The 14,244-nt window shown below is 42.0% G+C and overlaps 1 protein-coding gene across 1 annotated transcript; it reads right to left on the bottom strand.

Annotated features, from left to right (window-relative positions):
- Positions 1-9,291: 9,291 nt before the first annotated feature.
- On the bottom strand, positions 9,292-13,964 carry LOC147425958 (uncharacterized). The gene is made up of 3 exons (XM_086498157.1): positions 13,580-13,964; positions 13,404-13,496; positions 9,292-9,501 (listed from the first exon to the last, which is right to left on the bottom strand). Exons 1-3 carry the CDS (start codon positions 13,793-13,795, stop codon positions 9,292-9,294), a joined length of 519 nt encoding a protein of 172 aa, XP_086354283.1. The 5' UTR covers positions 13,796-13,964.
- Positions 13,965-14,244: the final 280 nt, after the last annotated feature.

Here is a 14,244-nt window from a genome sequence, read left to right on the forward strand (position 1 = left end):
ATTGAAATTCTAGGGTGCATGTCAAATCCTAACGCTAGTGTTTTGAACCCCTTTTAGGGTGATTTTTTAAAAAATAACTATATCTTCTACTATGACCAAGGAGGCAAAGAATAAATGTTATGAGACAAAGTTTTGACTATGTATTTGCTATGTATAGCACTTTTTTTTAATGATTTGTTATGCAATGTTATAGAAATTTTATGCAATATCTTTTTATCATTGGTTTTGTAGGGTTGTAGAATCTAGTTTCTTTTTAAACAAGGTCAAAATTCACTATGGCCTACATAAGGCTATTGAAAAGAATTTTATAATAAGAGGCTTCTTTGTGATTGACAAAAATAGAAAGTGACACTAGAAAACATGTGGTATCACAATAGAATATTATGTTTTTTGAAAAAAAGTGTAACAATGAACTATTTAGAATATAATATATTTCAAAAGCATAAAAATAATTTTTGAAAAACACTTGGAAATTGTAGGAAATTAAACAAGGTGACGAGTTACGAAGGCCTATTAAAGATAAGACCCATCATAAGGGGACATGAGAGTTATGAGGTGCACCTATGAATGAGTGCTTACAATTACATGTCATTTTTTTATGTTTTAATATAAAAAATGGCTTATATATTACGTAGGGCCCCAGTTAAACAACAAGTTACTACACATGGAGAAGCTGTCAAAGATCAGTGCTGAATTATTTGATACTCTCAAAGCTGATAAATAACTTTAGGCCCCACTTAAACAACAAGTTGAAAGGTTCACATTGGTATTCTAAAACAAAATAAAATGAAAAGGAAGTAAATTACATATAGAGACCCATTGCCAAATTAAAACAAACAAAATTTTAATGTTTTCATAAGAAAAGATAGGTTCAATAGACATAGGATATAATAAAATTTAATAAAGTTGATAATTTTCATATTTTGTGAAAAATTATAAGTATAAAAATAATAAAATAAAAAAACACATTTAGAATTAAACAAAAGAATATTTTAATGTTTTCTTACAAGAAAAGATAGATTTAAGAAGCACGGAGAACAATAACACCATTTTTAGTGAAATGATTTTTTTTGAAATCTTTAAATGAAAGGACCTTTCATCAATACCTCACATCATGGGATCAAACTTCTATGAATATATTGTTTAATCTTTTGTTCTCTAAAGTCTTTTCAAGTATGCTAAACAAGGTGAAGAGGCACAAAGGCCTCCTAAGTTAAAGCCGGAATGAAATTTTTGAGAAAGTAAGTTTAAATGAGGCCTACAATCACATAAAATTTTTCTTGTGTTTTAAAATAAAATTATATTATCCATTAAAAATATATAATCACAAATGGTTTATATATTAAAAAAGACCCCACTTAAATAATAAGATGAAAGATGCACATTACATATTATCATTTGAAAACAAAATAACTTAAAAGTTAAAAGTAAAAATATATATTACATTATTCATTACATATGCATTATACATACACAAAGTTAGATTCACAAGAGTCGACAACAAAAACCTCAGACTCTTTCTTCCACCTCTCGCTCCTTTCACAAGGGATCGAGGTAGTTTTCACTACAACACTAAACGAAGATATCGACGCGTCTATATCGACGGCCATGCCTTTCCACGCGTATATCGACGACATTAGCGGGCATCGCTATACGCGTCGCAATGAGCGTCGATATACGCGTGGAAAGGCTTTATTTGCGACGCGTATATCGACGCCAAAAAAATTGGGGGAAAAAAACGAAACCCGCGCGCAGGGGCCATTTTCGCCTGCTCGGATCTTGGCCGAAACCTTTTGTGCAGGTATTATGTCCATCTCCACCCTCCCCAACCCCTCTCTCTTGCTCTCTCTCTCTCTCTCTACCTCTACATCGTGTGTGTGTGTGTGTGTAGGGGAGAGAGAGAGAGAGAGAGAGAGAGAGAGAGAGAGAGAGAGAGAGAACGGTGTGTGTGTGTGTAGGAAAGAGAGAAAGAGAGAGAGAGAGAGAGAGAGAGAGAGAGAGAGACAGAGAGAGAGAGAGAGAGAACGGTGTGTGTGTGTGTAGGAAAGAGAGAGAGAGAGAGAGAGAGAGAGAGAGAGAGAGCGGTGTGTGTGTGTGTGTGGAGGAAAGAGAGAGAGAGAGAGAGCGGTGTGTGTGTGTATGTGTGTAGGAGAGAGAGAGAGAGAGAGAGAGAGAGAGAGAGAGAGGTGTGTAGGAAAGAGAGAGAGAGAGAGAGAGAGAGAGAGAGAGAGAGAGAGAAATGTGTGTGTGTGTGTGTGTGTAGGAAAGAGAGAGAGAGAGAGAGAGAGAGAGAGAGAGAGAGAGAGAGGATTAATGTATGCTTAGGAAATTAAAACTAAAGAAAAAAAAATTAAAGAGAGAAATGAAATGAAATGTTATATTAACGTCTTCGAAAGGCCCAAGTGACCTATGAGACATGAGACAAGAAAGTTACAATGTGTTGGATCTGATACAAAGTCAGAGTAAGAAGATGAAAAAATAAAATATTATGGAATCCTAAACTGCTGGGTGTGGACTAAACGGCTAAACGAGCTAGTTGGGATAGGTAGATCTCCTCCATGGTCAGTACTCTGACCGGACGTTGTGCATGTCGAGCCAAAGTGACCTAGCTAGATCCTCTGATGCAGCCTCTGTCGATATTGTGTAGTCCTCCGCAGTCGTGGGCGTCTAGATCTCCCTAGATCAGTCGCTCGTTCGATCATTAGAGAGATAGGGAAGTAGAGAGAGAGAGAGAGAGAGAGAGAGAGAGAGAGAGAGAGAGAGAGAGAGAGAGAGAGAGAGAGAGAGATAGGAAATAGAGAGATAGAGAAAGAGAGTTATATATATATATATATATATATATATATATATATATATATATATATATATATATATATATATATATATATATATAGAGAGAGAGAGAGAGAGAGAGAGAGAGAGAGAGAGAGAGAGAGAGAGAGAGAGAGAGGGAAGTGGAGCTCCAGGAGTTATGGTAGAGAAATAGGAAAATAGAGAAATAGAGAGAGATAGGAAAATAGAGAAAGAGAGATAGCGAGAGCGAGATCGAGAGAGAAAGAACGAGAGATAGGGTACGTAGACAGAGAAGAAACTATGGAACTAAAAGAGGCAAAGGGGTTTTGCCTGCTACATGCATTGCCATGTACACCTGGGAGTGCACGTATGTGTCTACCCATATAGGATTTGACCAATAAAGATGAGATTTTGACCCGGTGGTCCTGATCTTCGTACACCTCTGGACCGAGGTGTACGGAGATTGGGCAAGACTAGAGAATGCGAGGTAGTTTACATTGTGAGGAGTATATATATATATATTAAAACAATATTCATAATCATTGTAGATGGCAACGTCATCAACTAACATGGAGGAAAAGATTGCATGCTCGTGCACGCTCTGCAAGTATCAAATCCTGTACAAGCGTAGGATATGTAATGAGCATGTGCACAAGTACGGAGAGTTTGCTAGAGAAACCGTACAGAATCTGCGATACGACTCCTACGGAACGGGCATTGATTTCTGCGACATAGCACCTACATCTGAGAGAGAGAGAGAAAAAAGATTATGCGTGAAGGTTCGACCAATATAGAGCCACGGATGGAAGCAGAAAAGGGCTTACAGACAGAAGACGACGGCATGGAGGAGATACTGGATGCCTTCTTCCAGACAAGCGAGGAGAACGCGAACGAAGCAGCACCAGAAGCCGTGCGCCTATCTCCTGAAGACATGTTGAGAAAGTTGGCACGTCAACCAATCTATGAAGGTGCCAAAATATCTGTGCTTCGTACTTGTCTGGCGTTTTTGAATCTTCGGTCAGTGTACGGGTGGTCAGATGCAAGCGTCACTGCTTTGTTTAGGTACGTAATTTGCAAAAGAGATTTTCCGATTGCAACGGTGATGTGCTCGGAGAGCTTTAATTTTAATTTAATGTGGCTTAAACAGGTTATTACGGGAGCAACTTCTCCCGGCTGGCAATGAAATGTCCCCCTCCAGGCCAGACGCAAAGCAACTTCTGACCTCAGTTGGCTTGGACTACAACAAGATTCATGCATGTCCAAATGATTGCATTCTTTTTCGCAATGAATTCGCAGATTGTCTGTCGTGTCCTAAGTGCAGATCAATGCGCTACAAACAAGATGCAGTTGGCGAGACAGTGCCAGCTAAAGTGTTGCGGCATTTCCCTATTATTCCTAGGATAAAAAGCATGTTTCGTTGTGGTTCCATTGCAAAGTTGATGCAGTGGCATTCTACGAATAGATCCACTGACGCAACATTTAGGGTGCCCGCTGGAGGCTTGGAGGCACATTGAAGATACCTGGCCACATTTTAAGAGTGAACCACGCAATTTGCGTTTGGGCATGCAATGGATGGAGTCAATCTATTTGGCTTGAGAAGCTCGTCATGGAGCACTTGGCCTGTGTGCCTTATCAATTACAACCTCCCGCCGTGGCTTGCTATCAAGAAGGGTCATTTGCTTTTAAGCTTGATTGTACCTGGTAAGTTCAAAGCAAAAAACATGGATGTTTATCTAGCTCCACTAGCTAACGAGCTCCAGGAGTTATGGCATGGGATCGACGTAGCAGATGCGGTTGAACCAGTAGGACAACATCATGCAAGGATCCATGGACTTCTTATGTGGACTATGCATGATTGGCTAGGATACGGAGAAGCTTCTGGTAATGGTTATTGATTTACAAAATTCTCGCTATTCGCAAGCCCTTTCCCTTGCCCTGATTCATGCTTTGATATATGCAGGACTAACAACTTCGGGATACAATGCATGTCCAATTTACGGGCAGTCTTTGGATGTGCGCTATTCTACCTCTCTTCGAAAGACAATTTATCAAGGCTACCACCGTTATCTTCCAGATGGCCATCACTTGCGCGAAGGCCAGCTTGGTCGCGTCGAATGTCGTCCTATGCATGTACAAGAGTGGCGTCGCCGATGGGAGCAACATGAGGGGCAACCTGTTTCAGGAATGAAATGTTTTTCCATTCTCCATACGTCGCCGTATTGGGGTGATCTACTAATTAACCATTTTCTGGATCCAATGCATATATTCAAGAATGTGGGAGAGCTCCTCTGGAAGACAATCATGGGAATGAAAGACAATCGAGCTTCACGAGATGATTTGCAGTCGGTTGGAAAGATGCCAGAGCTGTGGCCTTTCACCAATGCAGCTGGTCAAACAAAACTTCCAAGAGCGCCATGGGTATTGCTAAAAAACAAAGAGCGACAAGTGAAAAGGGTGATTTCAGAGTTCAGGACGCCAACAGGATATATGCGATGTCTCAAGACAACATTCACCCGTGACGATCAACTGTCAGGGTTGAAATCGCACGACTCGCATAAGTTCTTGCAATTCATTCTTCCAATTGTGATCAAGGGGTGTTTAACGGAGGAAGTGCGGACCTGCATATACAAGATTTCAGAGCTAGTGCGGTGGATCTCTTCCAAGGAGATATGGGAGGAATCTATTGCAGTCGCAAGGGCTAACTCCATTGAGGTAGTTTGCATGATTGAGAAGTATCTACCCACGAGCTTCCTAACTATCCAAATGCACTTGCTCGTCCATGTAGTAGATGAGGTTGCAGTGGCAGGTACATTCCACAGCCGTTGGATGTTCTTTCTAGAGCGGTTCATGAAAACACTTAAGGGTTTTGTTCGCCAAAAAGCGCGTCCAGAGGGGAGCATGACAGAAGGATGGCTGGTGCAAGAGTCTCTTGTATTGACGACCGAATTTCTATCCGTTTCTGACCCAGAAATGCCTCGACTGTGGAGCGATGAGGAGGATGCAAGACTGGTGGGAGAGGAGCCGCAAGGGCAAGGGGTGTCGAAGAAAATGAACCTGGCCATGCGAGAAAAGATCATGAAGTTTTGTATACTAAATTCAACACCGATGCAAAAATGGCTTGAAAGGTACGAAGAAGAGAAAGAGAGACGCAATCTAGAGCGACAGGATTTCAGGCGAAGTCGAACGACTAGAGGCTTACCCTTGCTAGACTATCTCGCTCCTCTACCTGAATTCCCTACAATGGCATGGTTGGACAAGATAGTGAGAGCAGCTTGACAGATCGGAGAACCCATATCTCTAGAAGAGGAAGAGCTGGCTATTGGATGTGACTGGAAGAATCATACATAAATGGCACTGTGGTCGCATGGAAAGCATTTCAGAACACAACAAATTGACAGCAGAAGAAACACGTTTGACAGTGGGGTAATGGTTAGCTCCATGCAAAAGAGCAGGGCCAGTGCTAGAGACACGAATGAGAGCACTAGCAACCTAGATTACTGTGGTCTGGTGTCAGATATCCTGAAAGTAAGCTTCAAGCGGTTTGAGATGTTTTTGTTGAATGTGAAGTGGTTCAAGGTGATTACTTCTGGTCGCAATGCAACGGTACGCAGAGATGGAAACAAACTTGTGCAAATAGATTCTACAAAGACTTGGACAGATGCGAGCGACACATTTACTCTCCCCGAACATTGCGAGCAAGTGGTCTTCGTACCGGACCCTCGAGAGCGACAATGGTGGTTTGTGATTTAGGTTGCTCCAAGAAATAAACAAGTATTTGAAGGGCAAGATCTCCTGGAGGAAAGTCAGTCAAACGACAACGAGTTGGGGTAGAGTTATGTTTGCAATTAGAGATAGACGATGATACGGTGCAAGATCTTATCGATGATGCCTCACTCGTCGAGGCCTAGGCCTGTAAGTGTTTGTGTGAAGACTTTGATTTAAAATTAAGCTTAAAATTAATTTAAACAACTGTGTTCTGACGCTTTATTTTACTTTCTTTGTGCAGGACTTTAGTATGGCAGACGAGATTCCAGATCCCGCTTCCATGAGTGCAGATGCATTCATGGGCTTTGTTACACGGATGATGCCTGCTCAGATGGTAGAGGCTTCTGAGTACTGGGTAGCCAGAGGCACGGGTACTACGCCTCCGGGCTTCATACCCGAGGGTCCGACGCCTAGGGGGAGCATGCCTACAGGGTTCAGGACGCCTATGGGTACGACGTCTTCTTCTCCCATCACGGCCGCTTTGACACCTAGGGGTGGGGCAGAGGCGGGTACGTCCTCATCTCCGCAGCACAGGCGCACTCGCCGATCTCGGCGATTGTCAGGTGGAGGTGGTGGTTGTTGTGTAGGAGGGTCCACAGATGCTTCGACCCCTCCTCGCTCACGACCCCCGTCTTACCCAGGCACACCTCTCGACACACCTCTTGGCACACCTCGGACACCTAGGGGGGCACACGATCCTAGTGCCTCCAAGCTCTATACTGTACGAGGAGATGGTTCTGGTGACATGGATAGAGTTGGGACTGAGATGCGACAGCGGATTCGTCAGCTCGTGGAGCTGCAGTTTTCGACTAGCATTCTGACGTCTTGGGATCAGCAAGAAAAGAAAAAAGTCACTTACATAGTGGAGACCATCCTGAGAGAGTACCGGCCTGCTCCGGGTTCTTCCGTTGTTTCGGCGCGGTGGATCAAGGGTGTTGCACGAGACACCATCAAACATCGACGAGATGCAGCTCGGAAGGCTTTCAGGACCGGCTCGCCGAAGCCTTCAGGCATCCCACACGAGACGTGGCTACAGATCAGGGAGGATGAGCGGACAGCGGCCACGCGGTTCAGACAGCAGCGTGAGGCCGCGCAAGTACGACAGATGACTAGGGGGACATCTCATCTTGGCAGCGGAGGCTTCGACACCTTTCGCTATGAGTTTGTGAGTTTCTAATCCAATCTTAACTATGGCGTTTTTTAAAACGCGATGAATCATGTATTCTTATTACTTTGATTTTTGTATAAACGCAGAATCTTGCGATGAATCGAGATCCATCACTCGAGGAGGAGTCAGATGGATATCGCAGAGGTATCTATGAAGTACTGAATGATCTTGAAGCTTCAGGAGAGCCTGTAGACTGGGAGGCCTTACAGTCTCGCTGATCGCTTGAGGTGAGACATTAATATGTGTGAGTTGATTTAATTAAGTCAGTATATGTGAAGTAATATCAATACTAATTTTGTGAGTTGTCCTATGTGCAGGTTGCGATGCCTAGTCATTAGTGGACCAGATTTCATCTATATGCTTTATGAGACACAGACACGCTTCTGTGTCTCTGTTTTGTACAAATAGTTAGTGTTCAGACAGTTATTGTTTCCCTTATGGTTATGATTATTTTCATTGTCATTGTATAGACAATTATTGTTTCTCTTTCTGGTTATGCTTATGGTTATTGTTAATTTTGTTTATGGTTATGGTTATCTGCATTATGGTTTTGATCAAAGTGGTTATAGCCGGTTATGGTTTTAAGTTATGGTTATGGTTCGTTATGGTTATGCTTTTAAGTTATGGCTATGCTTTTCAGTTGGTCGGTTGTCTTTCATTGGCCTTAAATCTCATGTGAGATCTTACATGGATAGCATGTAGGAGGCGTATACATGATATGGTTTTTCTTGAAAAGTTTATGTAAAAACAAAGGGAACTCTGCCGAAATTTTTGCGCGCGGAAGCATGGTTGATATTTTGGTGCTGCTCGCTTTCTTGGGTAGAGGGCAGGAAGTCTGGCTGTGGCTGTGTCCATCTTTTAATTGGGCACAGGCCAGGCTACCTGCCCTCTGCCCAAGAAAAAATTTTTCTGCTATGTGCGTCGCTAATAGAGACTGGTTTCGCAGCGACGCGCATAGCGACAGGCCGCGTCGATAACACGTTTTTTTGTTGTAGTGTTTATAAAATCTATTATGTACGATTTTGACATCCAATGAGCTGTAGTGTAGTAGTAGTGTTGTTCAGTATGTAACCATCTCACCACACCCACTTGCTTGTACAAGAATTGACGTTCTTTAAATTCATTATTTAGCCCACGTTTGTCTCTCTTCACAGAGTCACCCCATTACTGGTACCATATCTTATGGATCAAACTCCTATGAATCCTATTTAATCCTGTGTTGTTTAAAGTCTTTTTAAGCATGCCAATTTTCTTTTTTGAAATCAACATTAGAAAATGTTATTTGAAATTGAAAGGAAATGATTTCTTTCTTTTCAATTCTTAAAGGGACACATGCTACTTTCATTGGGAAACAACATTTGAAAGGAAATGCTTTTTTTCTGTCACTTTTTAAAGGGACATATGTCAAGCAAATAAATTTGAATGACCTTCACCCATATGGATACTAAGGCCTTTAAAATGCTAAAAAGGAAATGTAACCTTTAGAGAATAGCATTTAAAAAGATATGAATTCTTTCTATTCACAAGACCTTGAAGTACTACTCCTAGTGGGTCTATAGTCCCTATTAAGGCGAATCTACACAGATGCCGCTACGTCCACGTAGGCTTCTGCTCTCAAAAAAAAAGAAAGGCAACACAATTCCATCGCAGGGCCATGGCCGCCTCTGCATTCGCGATGCCGCAGGGTACACCCCCAACCTCGTCCTTGCTTCTGCTCCTTTCCATCGCACAGCCATGGCTGCCTCTGCTTTTGCGATGCCAGAGGGTACACCCCTCTTGCTCACACCTCACCTCCCTTCCTTACTGCGCCTCATACCCCCCTGCAACCGTCCGCTCACTATCGCCCTCACTCGATGCGTTCCTGCAACCAGAGAGAGAGAGAGAGAGAGAGAGAGAGAGAGAGAGAGAGAGAGAGAGTGAACGACCTTCACCCTTGAGTACTAAGACCTTTAGCATGTGAGGAAAAAAAAAAGCAAAGTGAAAGAGGATTAGAAAGATTGTGTTTGACACAATACTCAATGCCCCTCTTTCACCTCTTTAAGGAGATAGGTACACAAATGTAGACACACCCTCTCAAAAGGACCTAAAAGAAAATTTTAAAAAAAGTTTATTACCATTAGCTTGCCATGTGACACTAATTGGCAAGCTTTATTCATTGCTACATAGCACCCAAAATCCAACCCTTTACTAAGGACTACTTATGGAGTCCAAAAACAAAGGACTTTGGTTTAAAACCCTCTTAAGTGAGTTTTTTTGGATTCCATAAGTAGTCCTTAGTGAAGGGTTGGATTTTGGGTGCATATCTGGACCATTGGATAAAGCTTGATCAATGGACCATTGGATAAAGCTTGATGATCAGTGCCACATGGCAAACTAATGATAATAAACTTTTTTTTATTGCTTCTTTTAGGCCTTTGTGAGAGGGTGTTGACATTTGTGTACCTCTCTCTTTAAAGAGGAGCATTGAGTATTGTCAAACATTATTTTTTATGCTTTTGAAATAATTGCAATCTAAATAATTCATTGTTACATTTTTTACTAGTGTCACTTTTTATTTTTCTCTCTCACAAAAAAGCCTCTTATTACGAAATTCTTCTCAATAGACTTATGTAGGCCATAATGAATTTTGACCTTTCTTTTTTGGCAAATATAAAGTGATTTTCATACATTCCATTGATTATAGTTCTAACATCTTAGAACAAGCACACCAAATCTATTTTTGATCAAGCGGCACAACCATCTTGAGCGCTATTAATTTGCATTCAAGATGTGCCTATTCAATCGTTAACTGATATAAGTTTTCCATCTAGCCATGAAGTTTGTGGAGGTTGGATGATAGGGACACAAACACACATGCATTACTCCATAATTCTACAAACAACTTCTCCAAGCTATTGAAGGAAAGAAAGCATTGGATTTTGGATGTTGGAAAGAGAGAGAGGGGGGGTCGGGGGGCGAGAGGGGTTATAAAAAATTACAAAGTGACATGTACATAAGTTACATCCAACAGTGAGTAGCTCCTAAATAGCTACAAGAGGTGCAACAATCTCATGGAGCTTGATCCCATGTTGGTAATCCTTGTTGTGTAGTTGATTTCCGACCAAATAGACACCACTCCTCCATAGTGTATTCTCTTTTTCATCTATTTATATACGTCCACCACAAGTTATATATGGACCAAAAGTGCGCTATTCTATATTTTAAAATTTATATCCCATGGCATGTCTAATTTAGATTTTGTAAAGTACCTTATTGTCCACCAAACGAATATTGTATGACATTTGGTATATTCATCAAATTAAGTGAGGCATGTCAAGTGAGATAGATTATGGACAATTATAGACCAAAGAAGGCCTTATGATAAATGATTCTTAAGCAGAGTTGCATTACTTGTGATACTTTTCATGCAACCCTTTGTCCTTTCAAGGTGTAATCAAGTTAAAATTTTGAGAATAAAAGAACTTACTTTTCTATTGAATAGCTAGGGAAGTTTCTTGTAACGTCTTATTAATTCAAGTTTGTCACCTTGCTCTCTCCGATTTCCTCTTGATATGGGCTATTATGTAGGCCACCGTGAAATTAACTGACCCATGACTACAGACGTTTCTAGAGGCAAGCAAATGTGTAGCCTGCGGAGAAACGCAAAAACGACGTTTCCAAGCCTTCAGGCAGCATTGTGCCACAAGAAAGTTGTGAGTGAGTGCGCAAGCTATAAGATGCAGTTGACGACCGGTCCGTTGGCCGTACTCTGCAGGGTCGATGAGTAGCGTGTGGGTGGGTTTGCGAGAAGCCAGCAAAAGAAACGTATTTTTTAATTGGTTGCAAGAGCTAGGTTGCTCGGACTCGAGAGCTTGATATGTATGCTCATTGTGAGGCCCAATTGGCTTGCATGAGCTGTTTAAGTACAGTTATGATTGGAGAGGTTGTTATGACAAAGTCCTAGTATGTATGACATGTATGGCCTTGATAGTGGTCATATTAATTATGAGGCATAGAGGCTCATTTACTGCATGGCCTGTTCACTCTTAGAAATTGTAAGCCATGAAAAATACATCCAGCCTAGATTGCGCTTTGGGTCTTTGCATTGCATTTCCATTAGAGGGAGAGTGCCTGCAAAAAGTGGCCGTTTGCAGCTATTATGTAGTTGTTCTTGTTTGCAATGTGCATACAATTAGTAGAGGGAGTCCAAGCTTCTTAGAAGCAAGCTCCAGAGAGAAAGTCTTGGCTATGTCAAGGTGAGCGTGATTTGAGAGATAGAGCAGCCAAAGAGGCCCTTTATAGGTGGTTGTGAGCACATGAAGTATGCCAAATGTGGTCATCAAGTACCTGATGAGCTTTGTGTCTAGATGCTGGTCTTTTGGATGCATCGATTGAGGAATATATTTAACAGGGGCAGGCTAGTTAGCTCTTGTTTGGTTCTAGAGGACATGGAGCAAGGGCCTTTGCTTGCCTTTTCAAGGCATATATATGGCATTATGCAAGCTGTTGATGTGGACATACATTTTTATGATGAGATTGCTCATGAGTGGTTCTTGCAAGAAAATGTCTGTAAGATTCTTGTGCTTGATAGACATGTATGCCAAAGTAGTGTACATGATAACATGTAGACTTGGCAATGCTTGGGTTGATAATGTATGTGAGAGTGTACTAATGAGATTCCTCTCTCGGTTGTGATCTCTTAGAATGCTTTGACATCAAAATATGCCGATCAAGGAGAGGCCGAGAAGCTAGAAAAGATCCTTTCTAGCATATGTTTAGTGGTGAGAAAAAAGACTCTGTTTACACCTTCTTCCATAAATGGAAAGATTTGCATAGTCTTTCAAACACAAGTACCAGGTGTCAAAGCAAGTCTGACCTTAGGCCCTCAGCCTATAAATGGTGGATGAGCCTAAAACAAGTTGGTAAAATTCCTGAAGATTGTGGTATAGCTTGATTGAAGGATTTGCTAAAAATGGCCAAGACCAACTAAATATTGATTGTTTCCCTCAAATGAAATGCAAAGGCATCCTTGGACTGGTTGACATGTCCGTCAACTATGGTATAGTTTGAAAGAAACTGGGCAATGATATGAGCAAACAAATTGAAGATCAGATTATTGATTAGAGGCTATTTGATAAGGACACCATGCTTGGAAATGCTTTGGACAACATGATGAGATTATTGGTCAAGGGCTATATATCGGGAAAAGATGTTATGCCTAGTGATGCGTTAGCCCCTTGAATTGCACTTTTAGGTGGATGCGGTGCTAAGCAAAGGGCTATCCAAGGAAGGTCTAGGGGGATTTCAATGGATGCAACATGAGGCATCTGGCACCTGTTCAAATGTACTCAATTTAGGTGACATGGCAACCAACCTAAACTAAAGTGATGAGCTACTACAGTATGAACATGGGTTGGATTTGGTATAAGCAATAGATATGTGGATCAAGATAAAGACAAAAAAATGGGTGATGGTGGGATCTGGGAAAGCAACAATACGCACTTCCCTTAAAACAAACTTTATCACAGAATCATCTGCAAGAAGTAGCTAACAATCAATGGATGCACAATGAACAAGCCAAGAAGCAGCAATTAACCTAACTACTATCGAGTTGTTGAGTCAGTATGGTGCCACCTCTGCCAATATATGTGAGAGAGAGAGAGAGAGAGAGAGAGAGAGAGAGAGGATGCAAACGTACACTAGTTAGCAGGAAACGGTGAGCTTGCAAACGGAGCGGACGTTGGAGATGCCCTTTTGGGAGATGATACTTTTGAAGTTGGCGGGGATGGAGCTGCAGAGGCAGGAAGCGCTGGAGGACTTGAGAAGGGTGCAACAACTACTGGAGGCGGTAGGCATAGGAGGATTGGCACCCACCACAAACTTGCTGCATGCGCTTGCTAGCTGCCCCGTGCTAGGGCAGGAAGCCGCCTCCGCAACCGGCCAGCTGGTGCGGCCGCTGCTCCACATCACAAGCAGCAGCATGCAGGCCGTAACCACCTGCATCGTAGTGAAATTCATGCGGCTGAGCCCTGATCCTTCCATCTTCCTGTCTCTCTTATCTCTCTTCAATTCCCTCTCGCTCGTGCACATCTATCCGTTCTGCCCCCCATTTTATAGCTGCGGCCGTCAATGTCATCTCCATTAGCCAGCCAGCGCACTCGCTGCTATAATTCATACGGTGCCTGCAAGGTTTGGTAAGTATAGCCTTTAGGAAGTGCGCTCGCTTGTTGACAAAGTTGCACGCAACTTCCAAAGCCACTACCCAGAGTGCCCTCTCTGCCTCTATTAGGCTACATCCTTTTTTTTTTTCCTGAAAATATGTGAAATTATATTAGGAAGAGAAAAAAATTTGCATATTCATGAGACGGAGTTCGGTCAGATAAAGGTGGGTAAGTTATCTCTCCACTAAAATGACAACAACAATCACTTCTCTTTCTTTCTCCAATGCGCTTATACTATTAGCCTACAGCTTGGTTAAAGAGGTGTTCATCTATATCTATACTATCATAAAAGGGGGAGGGATCCCCCTCGACACGTGT

Source organism: Adiantum capillus-veneris, chromosome 24, assembly GCF_014529385.1.
Source record: "Adiantum capillus-veneris isolate H3 chromosome 24, ASM1452938v2, whole genome shotgun sequence".
NCBI lineage: Eukaryota > Viridiplantae > Streptophyta > Polypodiopsida > Polypodiales > Pteridaceae > Adiantum > Adiantum capillus-veneris.

Coding starts and splice junctions, on each gene's coding strand:
- LOC147425958 (XM_086498157.1), bottom strand. CDS start 13,795: ATGTGCACGAGCGAGAGGGAATTGAAGAGAGATAAGAGAGACAGGAAG. Junction 13,497..13,579: donor GCGCATGCAGCAAGTTTGTG/GTGGGTGCCAAT, acceptor CTGCCTCTGCAG/CTCCATCCCCGCCAACTTCA. Junction 9,502..13,403: donor ACCGTTTCCTGCTAACTAGT/GTACGTTTGCAT, acceptor GGTGTGAGCAAG/AGGGGTGTACCCTCTGGCAT.